General features: G+C 39.3%; 2 protein-coding genes across 3 annotated transcripts in view; one reads left to right on the top strand and one right to left on the bottom strand.

Annotated features, from left to right (window-relative positions):
* Nucleotides 1-114, bottom strand: part of PRORP (protein only RNase P catalytic subunit) — a 40671-nt gene extending 40557 nt beyond the window's left edge. The window contains exon 1 of the mRNA XM_058829277.1: nucleotides 7-114. The gene's annotated coding sequence lies outside the window, so the exon portion shown is untranslated. The remainder of the gene's footprint in view (nucleotides 1-6) is intronic.
* Nucleotides 54-13720, top strand: PPP2R3C (protein phosphatase 2 regulatory subunit B''gamma). Of its 2 annotated transcripts, XM_058829282.1 has the most exons (13): nucleotides 54-331; nucleotides 939-1066; nucleotides 2167-2271; nucleotides 2840-2952; nucleotides 3744-3841; nucleotides 6216-6286; nucleotides 7023-7155; nucleotides 8239-8294; nucleotides 8367-8442; nucleotides 9039-9175; nucleotides 10771-10908; nucleotides 12550-12609; nucleotides 13297-13720. In XM_058829282.1, exons 1-13 carry the CDS (start codon nucleotides 247-249, stop codon nucleotides 13483-13485), a joined length of 1389 nt encoding a protein of 462 aa, XP_058685265.1. In that variant the 5' UTR covers nucleotides 54-246; the 3' UTR covers nucleotides 13486-13720. The 2 variants fall into 2 exon arrangements, with proteins under 2 accessions (XP_058685265.1, XP_058685264.1); XM_058829281.1 differs by lacking the exons at nucleotides 54-331; nucleotides 939-1066; nucleotides 2167-2271 and adding an exon at nucleotides 2332-2547.
* The last annotated feature ends 479 nt before the right edge of the window (nucleotides 13721-14199 follow it).

The raw sequence follows: 14199 nt of genomic DNA, 5'->3' as shown, positions 1-14199 counted from the left end.
GCCCACCTGACGCAGCGCGCGGCGGCCATGCGCGGCAGGCGCGTGCCCCAGGCTAGAACAGGCCAGCTTCCCATTGGCCCGGAAGCGCGTGAGGGGCCCGCGCCCGCGCGTGGAGCCAATCGCGTCTCACGGGCGGGGCGACACGTGACCCGCGCGCCCGGGTGGGAGGGGCGGGGCTGCTCCGCCTTGTCGGCAGCGGGCAAGAAACTCCGGAGCGGCAGGGGCGTGTCGCGCAGAACAGCGCGCATGCGCGGGGAGGCGCTCGGCGGCGGGCGCGTGCCGATGGACTGGGAGCGGAGGCTGCGGGCCCGCCTGGCCGCGCGCCGCGCGCGTGAGTGCCCCGGGATCGGGAGCGGGCGGGGGAAGCGCCCCGGGGTGCCCGCAATCACCGGCGGGCGGGGGAACGAGCGTCGGCCTCTCCCCTTGCCATAGGGTCCGGGCGGGTCCCGGAGTCCCCCTCCGGAGAAACGAGCTCCCGTCGTTCAGGGGTCAGCGAGCGGGAGCGGCGCGGAGCTGTGAGGGCCGCGCTGCCTGGTGCACCTCACCGCGGTGGGCGGCGGGGAGCGCTTCGCTCGCGGGGGAGCGCAGGTGCGCAGCGACGGCCCCCGCCCCGGCCCCGCTCGGAAAGGCGATTTGAGTCTGCGGCACTGCTGCTCTGTCAGGCATCCTCATGTAGCTGCTGTGAATGCATACCTTGCAGTGAGTCGGCTGTGTGCAGTCAGTGAAGGTGGTGCTGTGTACATACTCAAAGTACTTACGGGCCGTACTATTATGTAATTTATGCGATTGGTCTGTGCTTCGCTTATTTCCCCCTCGAATTTGTGTTACTAAGCGGCACAACCGGATAAGCCTCAGTATTAACTCTATTTTTCAAGCCCCTCATTACATTACAACTCTGTTTGGAGTAAACCGTGAACATTCTTTTCTGTGTCAATCAGCCAAAAAGAGTGAACAAGAGCTAAAGGATGAAGAAATGGAATTGTTCACGAAATATTACATGGAATGGAAAGGAGGGAAGAAAAGTGACAATATATCATATGCAAGCATACCACGATTTTACTACAGGGTAAGTGAAGTATCCAGATAAACTTTTAACAAGAGGCTATTCTATGTTGTAAAAAAAGTTCTGCTCATTCATAGGGACCCTGCAGCTTCAGAAGGTAAAGTAGATTGAGCTCTGAGTGAATTGCTTAGTCTAATTTTTTGTTTTATACGATTGTGAATTTCGGCATTGAAATAACTGCTAAGAATCATATCAGAGTCAGTGAAATATTTTGCTAATCAGGCTGCTTGATAAAGATAGGAAGTTCTCTTTCAGAGGCACTTAATGTTCTAACTAAATTTTGACATACCAGTGTTACACATATGTATCTTCTGGTTCCTGTTTAGACATGATGGGATGCTGCCTCATGAAGATGGTGGGTCATAGGTCTTGCAGACTGGAGATAGATCTGTTACTTGCATTATCCATCAGAAATGATTGGTCCAGCAACCTAGTTGTGGGATGAATCAGATTGGGATGGGATCACATGTCAACATCTTGATATTGCTGGCACTCATCAACTTGACTACTCAGCTGCTGTCAAATCTCTCATAGTCATGTATTCCTTAGGGTCTCATGCTTCTGCCAATTAAGTTCTCGAGTACCTGTGTTTCAGTTGATGGATATATGTGCAACTCTCTAAGTTCCAGTGGTGCTGTACTGTTCGGCACATAAATATTGGCAGAACTTTCACATTATGTGTTTTGTCATCTTATATGTTGGCCAAAACAAGTCTAGTAGATGTTCACACTTTGGAGAGTCAGGCCTACCACAAAATAGAATGTGCTGTTTCTTCCAGGTAAAACACAACAGTAAATGTCTTTCTTCTATGTGTGAGCCCTCACATCTAGTCACTTTCTAGGGAAAGTGCTTACTCGAAGGGTTACTTCTGTGTCTGTCCTGTTAAAGATGTCCTGCTTTAAGTAAGTGCTTCATTATTTAAATGGTTTGAAACAGTATGCAAGTGATATCCCTTGCAGCAGAAGCAAGTTTGGTAGACTGGCTATTTTCTGTCAAATACATAACTTCAGACGGTGTGACTCAAGACCACCTAAGAGTACTTGCTGGATATGTAGTTTTTGAATGGTACTATGCAGAAAATTAAAATGCCACAATGTTTCCAGCTGCCAGCTGAAGATGAAGTCTTACTTCAGAAATTAAGAGAAGAATCTAGAGCTGTCTTTCTGCAAAGAAAAAGTAGAGAACTGTTGGATAATGAAGAGCTACAGGTAGGAAAAGAATTTCTGTATGTTTTGTAATAGCTTCTGAATGGATTTAGATAAGTTCCTGTCAGAGTTTGATGATCTCCTGTCTGCCCACAGAATCTTGTACTAAGATGCTTTGTATTTGGGCACACAGTACTTGGTAAAGTGGAAGTGCTGCCAGCCTTGGGCTGGGAATGCCAGTGTGAAACTTCCTCGTTATTATATATGTGAGGACCAAATTGATGGCTTCTGGTATTCTAGCACATGGCAATGATTTCCTTGGTGGGCCCAGAGAATGAAGTAAGTTCTGTTTATGTATCACTGAGAGAGACTCCTATGGTGGTTGATTTTATTGCACTGCAAAGACAGGAGGGGTGTGACCCTAGAAATGCTAGTGAGGGAGGGAGAGTGTGCATGTGTTTTGCAGCATTTAAGGGAATGCTTTTCTGGCTGAACTGACCCTATGTCCTGATTAACTGAGAGAACCTTGCATCAAGCCCACATTTTTGCTGAGTTTCTTAAACACTATGTCTTAAGCACATTGATGTTTCTAAAGAGATATCTTCTTAACCAAATATAAATATCTTTTAAGAATCTATGGTTTCTACTGGACAAACATCAGACATCACCAATGATTGGGGAAGAAGCAATGATTAATTATGAGAACTTTCTGAAAGTTGGTGAAAAAGCTGGACCAAAATGCAAGTAAGTCTTTCTTTTCTTGTATGTGCTAATTTTAACTGAACCCAAGTGCTATTGTAGCTTCCAGTTGCTAAAATAGACAAGAACAGTTTCATGGTGAAAGTCTTATCCATGTAGTTACTGATGAACTGGTTACTTTGCATCCTTGCAAAGGTGTGCTCTGCATCTCTGAAGTGACTTTTAATAGAGGTTCCTAAAATAATGGTAGTGCATCCTTTTGAAGAAGAAATTTTTATTAGCATGAACATTTTTAGATGTTACTGCTCAGCAAACAGCACATTATATGAATGAACTGGAAATCATGTCTCCAGTGGTATTGTCCAACCTTCCCCTGATATCTTCTGATGCAGAATTTCCTACCAGATGTGCACAGCATGCAGTGAATGGTCCTTCTTTATGCTCCTGTTGGAGATGGCAGTTATGCACATAGCTTTGTGATTGAGCTTTGGGCAGAAGCAAGTTATTTGTCAGTATTGGCAGTTTTCTTTTATGTGCATATTTGTTGTAGAAGATTGGAAGCTGCCAAACCTACTGTACTAAAGAGAAATTGAGTAAAAGCTCTCAAAAGTTCTGCATCACTGAAGAGTCTCATGAGCAGAAAAGGTAGCTTCTTTTTATTGAGTCTACTGTTGTTACTTGATAGGATTCCACTTGATGAGTGTAATGTAGCATATTAACACATTCTGTGTTAAAACATTATTTTACAGGATCTGTGAATTTCAAATACTGTAACTGGATCTGCCAGTGCAGTGTAATCAGATGCATAGAAGTAGCTTTGTGTTTGTGTTCTGCAGGCAATTCTTTACAGCGAAGATCTTTGCCAAATTACTCCATAGTGATCCTTATGGGAGAATATCTATCATGCAGTTTTTCAATTACGTCATGCGAAAAGGTTAGTGGACGCTTCTTCTGTGTTAGAAGTTGTTTCATTTTAAGGCTGTTTTCAGCTTTATTAGTTACTTGATGTTCCCTTGAAATGCAATAAGATCTGCCCTTAACTGCAAGTACTATTTTTCTTCAGGCTTGGGATTTTTTTTCTTGTTACTAGATGGTGGGAATCCATCATACCTCTGAAATCCACCTCTCCTCGGCCACAGATATGCTTGATCAGCTTGTTATATATATTATCATTCTGATTTCCTTTATTCAGGCAATACTGCGAAGTGCAAAACAATACAGTTCTATGGCGGGTGTGATCTTAACCACTTTGATCGGGCAGATAGCTTTGTTTGCTGTTTGTCCTTTGACAGAGTGGTGCTGTCTGTATTTTCTAACTGTCAAATACGTCAGTATGTTTCTGTGCTTGTCGTTTACCGTATTTTCAGCGATTTTTTGTTATAAATATCCACTTGAGCTGAAAAAACACACTTTTTTTTTAGTATGTGTTAGATGTTGTTTAAAAACACTAGGCTGGGTAGCAGAAAGGAATAGTTTCATTATCTTTTGCCCTTGCTACTGTGTTCTTATATCTGCTAAAGCCTTTGGGAAAGGAGAAGAACAGCAGAGAAGGCTGAGCTTTCTCTGAGCAGCTCAGCCTGCTTAACTTAAAATCTTGTGCAAGGGATGAGAAATGTGTTGAGCAGGAAGCATGATATGCAGGTGTGCACAATATGCAAGAAATGAGTAATAGACCCATTTCCAACAGCAAACCCAAAAGCTGCAGGATAGGGGGACTTGTGGCAAAGTCTGTCACAATTGTATGCCCTTCATAAAGGGTCACCCAGATGGACACAACAGAGGTTCTTTCAGAGCTTTGTTTCACCAAGAAGTTTTGAGTCTTGTATATTTAGGATGATACTTTTTTGCTAAGCAAACCAACAAAATAATAATAGAAAAAAAAGCTGCCACTACCAAATCACTTCATGTGTGATGCACTTATTTTAAATTTAAGCCAAGAACGAAGCAGGCTCACTCTATAATGTCTGCCATATGAGTGACACTTAGCCCACCAGGAGAAACACTTACCTTGAAGAGTGAATGTTATGAAAGACAGCTCATATTGCATAAGAGGAACTTTTGAACTGTTTCTTCAGAAAATGGGAGTTAAATTTAATGTTGAGTATGTGAATAATGTTTTTTATTAATCTAATTTATACTCCATCACTGTTACAGTGCTTTAACAATGACTTCAAGTACATTGTCCTGTAGAATGTCCAATTAATGTGCCTTCTCATTACAAAGATAGATGCTTGTGTGATTCTAATTCTTGTCTTGTGACTCAAAAGTGAGGGCCTGACCTGTGGCTGTAGCTTCAGTGTCTGGTGCTATACAGGGGGCTGTCGCCATCTTACCTGTAAATGACATTGCACTGCTGTTTAATGCAGTGAAAATGCACTGCTACACGTTTCTAAGTCAGTGAGAGAGAGGAAATCCATGTCATTCCATATAATCAACTGTGTGTGCTTGCAGCCCGGAAGACCTGGGCTGCATCAAAAGAAGCATGGCCAGCAGGTCAAGGGAGATGATTCTCCCCCTCTGCTCTGAGACTCTTGAGACCCCACCTGAAGTCAACCCGGGAAAGATGTGAGCCTCTCCTATGACAACAGGCTGAGAGAGTTGGGGTTGTCCAGCCTGGAGAAGAGAAGGCTCTGGGGGAAGCCCTCATTGTGGACTTTCAGTACTTAAAGGGAGCATATAAAATGGAGAGAGAGTGACTTTTTACCCAGGCAGATAGTGATAGGACAAGCAGAAACAGTTTTATATTAAAAGAGAAGACATTTAGAGTAGATGCTGGGAAGAAATACTTTACTCAGAGGGTGGTGAGGCACTGGAACAGATTGTCCAGAGAACTTGTGGATACACCATCCCTGGAACTGGTCAAGGCCAGATTTGATGGGGCTTTGAGCAATCTGATCTAGTGGGTACCATCCCTGCCTGTGGTGGGGGGAGGTTGGAACTAGGTGATGTTTAAAGCTGCTTTAATCCTGGCTATTCTATGATACACCAAATAAAATGTGGTATCTGCTCAGCCATTTTTCACATCTAGTTGTTATAAGGCAGTTGTGGCAAGTGTGTATATTTCTATTACAAACAGTATATATTTATGAAGTGTGTATTTATAGTACATTGCAAGTGACTCTTAGAAATTTAGAGACTGAAACTTTCTAAGCAGCACATGACATGGCTTTGCTTAATGCTCAGAAAAATGGGAAGAAGCACTTAAAATTCAGCTGTGCCTTACAGCCTCTAGAATAACTTCAAATTTTGGCAAGAACTCAAAAGCCCCATAGGTTTCTTGCACTGTAACTCTGTTTTCTGTTTCACAGTATGGCTTCATCAGACAAGAATAGGTCTCAGTTTATATGATGTGGCAGGACAAGGCTACCTCAGAGAATCAGTAAGTAAATTCTTGATTAATTTAATGTTAAATCAAATGATAGAGCATCAGGAAGACCCCATTTTTTTTCTAGTCTTGTCTTGTAAAAGCTTATATCATAATATAGATTTGGGGTTGGCACATTTGTTTGGATAAATTACAATTCATGTATTTAAGAGATGTGGTGGTGAGAGTGGTGCTAGACTTTTGAATTTACAGGTGATTTTCTGAAAAAAGGATTGTATCTACAAAGATTTCATGTCATTAACACTTTACTAGATTTAGTAGGATATGGTAAAAATCACAAATTATTCCTCAGTGAATTATTCTCCTGTTCTAAAAGGAGGTAATATTTTAAAATAAATTAAAAAATAAAATTGTCCTAGTTTCCACTCAACTTAAAGAAAAAGGATTTATTAAAGAATATTCAGCAATGGGATAATCCAATCAGGAGTTATGATCCTGCTATTTGAAAAAGATACAGCTGAATGCATTTATATTTACATACAAATATCTCGTACTTTGTTAAATTCTGCTTTATTAATGGATTGTTTTAGCCCTAGAATCATATGTGTATGTATATGATCTGGGATTTCTTACACAGAGACAAGAGCTTTTTTTTACCTGCATTCATGCTCTTTTCTGCATTGTCACAGGACTGTATTTTTAAAAGAATACACTTGAAAGCCAGGGGAGAATATAGTAAACGTGGAACAATAGTAATGTTTAATGCTTGTTTTCTTTCTTAATTCTGCAGGATTTAGAAAATTATATTTTGGAACTCATCCCTACTTTGCCACAACTGGATGGCTTAGAAAAATCTTTTTACTCCTTCTATGTCTGCACAGCGGTTAGAAAGTTCTTCTTCTTTCTGGATCCTCTCAGAACAGGTAGGTCTCTTAAAGTGTTTCCACTGAAGCTACTTATGTTTTCAAAGGAATGTGTTGTTGTCCTGGTAGGCTTTTGTTCAGCATTGAAGATTAATCTCCACTGAATACCATGACTCTTCATTGTGGGTCTAATAATCTACTTTGACAGCTAATGAGTTTCTGTGAGATACCCATCAGTTGAAGTACTATAGAGTTATCTCATAGAAACTGACATATAAGATATTGTTTCATCATAATGAGCCATTAGCAGTAGCTAATTTTGTAAGTGTTTAGGGTGAATAGAAAATACAGCAACCAACAATGCAACTGCTTGTCAGAACACCCACAGAGCTGTGGAAATGCTCAGGAATGGTTAAAGTGATGTGCTTTTCTTGTGATTAAATCTGTGTGCACCATGTAGACCTCCTAGAAAAGGCCTGCAGTTAGGTCTGATAATGCTTGTTACAGGTGTAGCTCCCTCCTATGCCCACGATTTAAGTCACAAAGTACATGTGTTTTCAAGGTCCAGCTGTGCCCCTTGTAAAGGTTAGAATTGTGTGGGCAGCAGCCTTTGACAGAGGTAATTACGTTTGGAGAAGGTGGGTGGGAAGTTACAGCGCCATTATTTTGCACAGCTGTTAGCACAGGGTCTGTGCACCAGTCAGAACTGCACCAGCAGAAGTGTGTTCTGCTACCTTAGCTTTGTGTCACAGCTGTAGTTTTGAAGATGTAAGAATATCCTGTCATTTAGGAGACTATTATTTCATCAAATGTTTTAAGTGTGGTTTCTTTGCATTTTTATTTTACATTTTGAGTTGATGTTGAACACTCACATTTATTTTAATCTAGTTTTCTAGCATTTAAGGCTTCAGGATAGCTCCTGCCAATATCAGGCTAGTTTTGTTCAGTCATTTTAAAAGGTATTTCATCTCTGAAACTAGAGCCTTATCCTTGATGTTAGATATGGGTTTTGCTTAGTTTTTGTTTCTTAAAAATTTCTGCTCCAAATACTTCTTTCTGAAGTAGAACCACCTAAATAAGAATAAGTCAATTGATATGTTGGCTGAGCAGCTGTTAAAATGTATTTTCCTTTTCTTGCTGCAGGGAAGATAAAGATACAGGATATTTTAGCTTGCAGCTTCCTGGATGATTTACTGGAGGTAAAGGTCTCTAACATATACTGTTGTATTTTAATTTACTCTTTCTGAATTCTAACTTTATGTTTCACTTAGTTAAGGGATGAAGAACTTTCTAAAGAAAGTCAGGAAACAAACTGGTTTTCTGCTCCTTCTGCATTAAGAGTTTATGGTAGGTTCCTTTGTATGTCAACATTTTTCTTCTCCTCTTTCTTGTATGACTTAGGCACATTATTACTGCTGTTTTTTCTCTTTTTTATCATGTTAAATCCTCCTGCTAACTTGTCTTTTCAAATCCTGTATCCACCCTTTCAGTTTATCTTCCTGACTTTAATTTTGATTCTTTGCTGTTGCTCTTTATTGTGGTTTTATAATCTGTCACCTTGTTGCACAAGGTACAAAATTCTTCTGTAAGGAGGCTCTGTTCATGCCTTTGCATCATCTTTAGCTCTTTTTTAATGCTTACAGTATATTTGTATAAAATAATATGCTCTTAGCCTTCTGCTCCTCTCTCAGTATCCACAGCTATTAACTTAGATTAGAACTGCTAAGACCTCATGGGAATCCCACTTCCTCTCCCTCCATGCTCTGTGCTTATTTCTGATGCTTTATGAATATTATTGTGGATCTAGTAAATTCTCACATAACTGTGTTAATTTTTTTAAGGAAATTAGAAAATTTAGCATTTCAATGTTTATTTTTCTCTGTTGAAACAGTTCTTTTCTAATAGAGGTATATTATGGTTTCCTTTTTTCGTCTCCTTCCTAGGTCAGTACTTAAACCTTGATAAAGATCACAATGGTATGCTCAGCAAAGAAGAACTGTCCCGGTATGGAACAGGGACTCTGACCAACATATTTTTGGATCGTGTTTTTCAGGAATGCTTAACTTATGATGGTGAAATGGTAATTACGTATCTTCCCTTTATCCACAGCATAACATCTTTGGCTTATTGAGTTGAGAAATGTGTAATAATCAGTGTCTTTTAAACAAAGAGTAGCTTGAGGTAAAGTAACTTGCATTTATCACTTGCACACAGATGACCATGCAACATACTGAAAATTGAATTTTTTTAAGAGCAAGGTGATTGCAGCATGGCCTAAAAATAAATTGCTTGTTTGAAAAAACTGAGGTGATAGAGACTCCAGACAGCCTAGGATAAGGCCATTTGTAGATTCAGTTACAAAAGTGCATGTTGAAAAAAATGTATAGATGCAGCAATATTTTTTAGTTAAATCTAATGCTTTAAAGGGAACCGAAGACAAGTGGCACACTTGAGATTAGTCAAGTTAGCTAAGCTGTCAGCTTCTTCATGAAGACAACTGTGTTTTTCATTGTAAGCTTTCCATAGCTGTGAAAAACGAGAAGTCTAACTAATTTAAAGTAACACCTTATATCTCTATTTTTTGAAACTTTACGTAATGTCCAGCCACAATTCTTGTCTGCATTCAGAGGACTGGAGTTTAAAGTGATGTTACAAATGCACTACACAGTCCTTTTGGCCCCTGAGCAGTTTCTTTGTGAGGATCACATAATCATTGAGGTCATGAGGGATCCTCTTAGCTGTCCTGTTCTGGACTTGCAAGAGTAGGTTCTTCTCTCTTGTATGGGGGGGACCAGAGCAGGACCCAGTGCCAGGGTGTAGTGTAAGCAGTGCTGAGAAGGATCACCTTCCTCAACTTGCCACCAAAGCCTTTCCTAATGCAGCTGAGGGTGCTGGCAGCAGCCTTTGCTGCAAGGGCCTCTTGCAAAGCTGCTTTCTGACTAGTCAGCCTCCAAATCTACAGCTCTACAGTGGGGTTATTCCTCCCCAGATGTAGGATTTTGCATTCCCTTTGTTGAACTTGATGGTAGCCTGTTTTTCCAGGCTGTCAAGCTCTCTCTGAATGACAGCACAACTCTCTGGTGTTACAGGTAAACAGGGTAATTATACACACAGAGCTGTAGGATTTCTGTCCTTGTCACAACTGTATCTTGATTGGGAAACCAAGAATCCATACTAATGAAAAAGGAAAGTGATACTTATTTGGAATGTTAACTAATATTTCTAGCATGTAATTTGGCAAACCACTGACTCTGATCTAAGGATTATATACATAATTGGCCATATAGTTCACTATCTGGTAGCAGTAGGCTTATTGCCACTAGACAATTTATAATAATGAAATATTTTATGTTTTTTCTTAACTAGTTGGGTATGTTCAGCAATTTAAAGATATATTAAACATTGTTTAAAAGCATATATATGGCATGTTTCATTTGGATTTATGCTTGGAATGCTATTTTGCCTCTAAAATGGCAGGATTTCCCGTTAGTAGCATTCATTAAAAAGTAACTTTTCTGTGCACTTTAGTGGTAGCAGCCATTTTCTATTTCATGTTGTCTTTTTCAGAAAATAAACTGATCCCCTACAATGAAATAGCTGCCAATTATAGAGTTCCCGCTTGCAGAATCAATTTAGAAAGAAGACTATAATAAACATGATTGTATCTACTTCTAGGACTATAAAACCTATCTGGACTTTGTGCTTGCATTAGAAAACAGAAAGGAGCCTGCAGCTCTGCAATATATTTTCAAACTGCTTGATATAGAGAACAAAGGACACCTGAATGTCTTTTCCCTTAATTATTTCTTTAGGGTAAGTCTCTTTATACAAGTAGGCCATTTTCTGTGTTTATAGTGTTATAGCCTATGTGCTTCTGCATGCAGATCTGCAGGAAATCACTTCAGATTACCTATAGCCACAGGCAGGCTTGTAATGACTTCTAAGAAGATTTAAATTTTTTTAAAAAAAGACAAAAATTGGAAAGATTTCAAAAGGTGTTTTCAGTAGTTTATCTGCAGTTGAAATTGACTTTTGATTTTGAGTAGGAAAAATATTTTCTATTGATTTGAGTTTTTTTATTGAAAATTGTCCTAAAATTGGATGACCTATTAAAATCTTTAATGATGGTTCTAATTGATTATTGCCCATGTTTTTAATTTCAACTGTAATCCTAAAATTCACTAGAAGAAATTAAAATAATGAAATTTATTGATAGGCCTATATAGCTGTGGGATTTTTCATTCAGTGCTTTGCTTGCAAGAAGCTTCTTGCATTTTTCATATGCATTTGTACCTGTTGCTTCCAAAATAGATTTAAACTAAGCTTAATTTTTTTAGTTGCTGTTAAAATTAACTTAAGATCGTAAAATCTTCCTCCAAACTGTGGTTTGTGTGGAATGGGTTTTTTGTTGATTTGTTGGGGTTTTTTTTCCTTCTGTCTAGTGGTGATTTTGATTTGGAGAGAGAGCATGTTTTGTTGTTTCATCTTGTTTTTCTCATAGCTACCTGAGTGAGATATCATGGGAAGAGAAGTGCTATGCAGTAAAATAGTATTTTTGGTGTGGATAGTTTCAGCTGAGTTACAAGCTTGATGCTTTATTCATGTACAGGATTCCCTCAGTAGTATCTATTCAGACATGGGCTCAAGCACTCCAAATTTCTTTATATGGATCTTTGTATTAGAACTGTGAAAATAAATAATATCATTGTTCTTAGCTGTATGCTTGAAGGATGAGGAGCAAGGTACGTACCATTGAGTCAGTAAAGCATTCAGGCCTGCTCAAGGCATGCTCTTATATCCACCTTACTTCTGTATTGTAACAAGTCTCCTTTTGGACATGGAACATTATAAGTTTTCCTTGAAATCAGAACAGTTCTTCTTGACTCTGTGAATGATTGTTTTTCTGCTGACATTAAGTGTGAATAGATCTGCACCTCCAGAGGCTGTGCTGACAAGGCTGTGCAGCTTGTGCTAGTGAAACAGTTCTGTTCATAGGTGTTAGGTTTGGTGATGCAGGTGTTTAAATAGTACCACATTGAAGTAATTGATTTGTCTTTCTCCTGATGGGTCATTTTCCTTCTCTTTCCGTAGCCTATATTTCATACTGTGTCAGAAAAGTAACCTTATGGTTCAGGAGTATTAGTATCTTAAGTTTTGAGTGTTGAGGGATAATATGCAAATGGCTCAAACGCTGGTCATGATGCAAGTGAGATTCATATCATACTAATAAAGAACTGTGAACCTAGAGATGTATATCATTGATAATGCCTTAACTCGTCTTTGCCTCACATGTGGAAGGAAAATGATTGCAAGCTCATTGTACCATGTACATTCATTGTACCATGAATGCTTTGTTAGAGGGTAATACAGCTTAAGATGCAGAAGCGTTTAATAACTTTTATACAGTGTCAATAGTATACTGCACTAGCCATTCCCAACTTCTCTTTTTTCTAGGCTATTCAGGAACAAATGAAAATTCATGGACAAGAACCAGTTTCTTTTCAGGATGTCAAGGTTAGCTTTACCAAATGGAGTACTGTATAAAATCTTTGAATAAGCATTTCATAATTTAATTATGTTACATCATAATTTCTAGGTTGCTGTATATTTACTTGGAGAGTAGTAGAAATGAGCAGACTTGTCCTACTCATAGATTTGAAAATGCCTTTCTAGTCAGCAGTTGCTCTATAAAATAACTGATATGTTTTAGTAGTTTTCTTAATAGACAAATTACTGGTTTTTGTTCCTTACACTTGAAGGTACTTGCTAAGTGCATTTTACAGTTCTGGGGATCATTCCTTGGGGGATGGGGGGCAGACTGGTGACTTAAAAGCCTATAAAACTGATTACTACCTACTGTATATTTAGCAGTTTTAGTACATAAAGAAAGTACAAGAGCATCTACAAAATTTGACTCCTACAAGTGAACTGAATTTCTTTTTGCCACTTTGTGGCTAAAGCCTTCCCAGAAAAGCAAATTCTTACTTGAGATGTGGGAGCTGAGGACACTGTCCAAACTGTAGCAAATCAGTCAGTGTGCTTTGTATCTTAAATGCTTTGGGGCTTAACATCTGCTTTTTGTAAACTGGTGTGGGTGGCACGAGTTGCCCAAGTATCATTCTGTGTATGGTATGAAATAGCTATTATTCTGCTCATTAATGTGTGGGGGCTTTTCTCCTAATTTTGACTTGTCTTTCATAGGATGAAATCTTTGATATGGTGAAGCCCAAGGACCCTTACAAAATCTCCCTTCAAGACTTGATCAATAGCAGTCAAGGAGACACTGTTACCAGCATTCTAATTGATCTGAATGGGTTCTGGACATACGAGAACAGAGAGGTCCTTGTGGCAAGCGATAATGACAACACTGCTGATGGGGATGATACGTGACTTTGAATGGGAGCAGACTGTATCCATGGAGATCTCAATCTGATGGGCCAGCATCATTCATTATCTGAATCAATTCCTCTTCCATTTTACTTCTCTCCCTTCCTCCTTTGCCCCACATGTGATATAAAATGTGGTACACACGAGTCACAGAATTAATTTCTGAAACCAAAAAAGTAACTGTTGTTTAAGAGGCAAAAGTTAAATTTTTTTTAAAATAAATATTTTTGGACTTTTTTCATGTGTACCAAGCCCTATTCTTATTTAAATACCTTATTCCAAGTGTGAATTTACCCTGAGTAAAAGTAAGAATGTGGTTTTTGGTATCTTCAGCACTGACCTGTATCTGCTTAGCCATCCCAAGCCTCCCACTACATTCTGCATGGCTTCCTCTAATTACAGCACTGTTAAGCATTCTGTTGTGAAGGCAAAAGTTTTCAGGAAGAAGTAAAGAATTTAGGCCTTTTTGTTCTATGCATGACCAGCTTTAAGTGCGTAACAGGAAGGAACTGGATAGTTACCTAATTTTAAGAGGTTCATTAACAGAAATAAAACTGCGCTAGCTCTAGATCTAGTTAAAGCTAATGCAAGCACCTGTACAGAGGCTTTCACCTGTGCAAGTATTTTATGTAGTCTTTCTTAATTGTACAACTGAGCTACAGCAGTAGTTAAAGCTGTGAAACTCTTAATCCTTAAGAAAGCACAGAAATGTTTTAA

Source organism: Poecile atricapillus, chromosome 1 (genome assembly GCF_030490865.1).
Source record: "Poecile atricapillus isolate bPoeAtr1 chromosome 1, bPoeAtr1.hap1, whole genome shotgun sequence".
Lineage (NCBI taxonomy): Eukaryota > Metazoa > Chordata > Aves > Passeriformes > Paridae > Poecile > Poecile atricapillus.
This window is presented reverse-complemented; position numbering and strand designations above follow the sequence as displayed.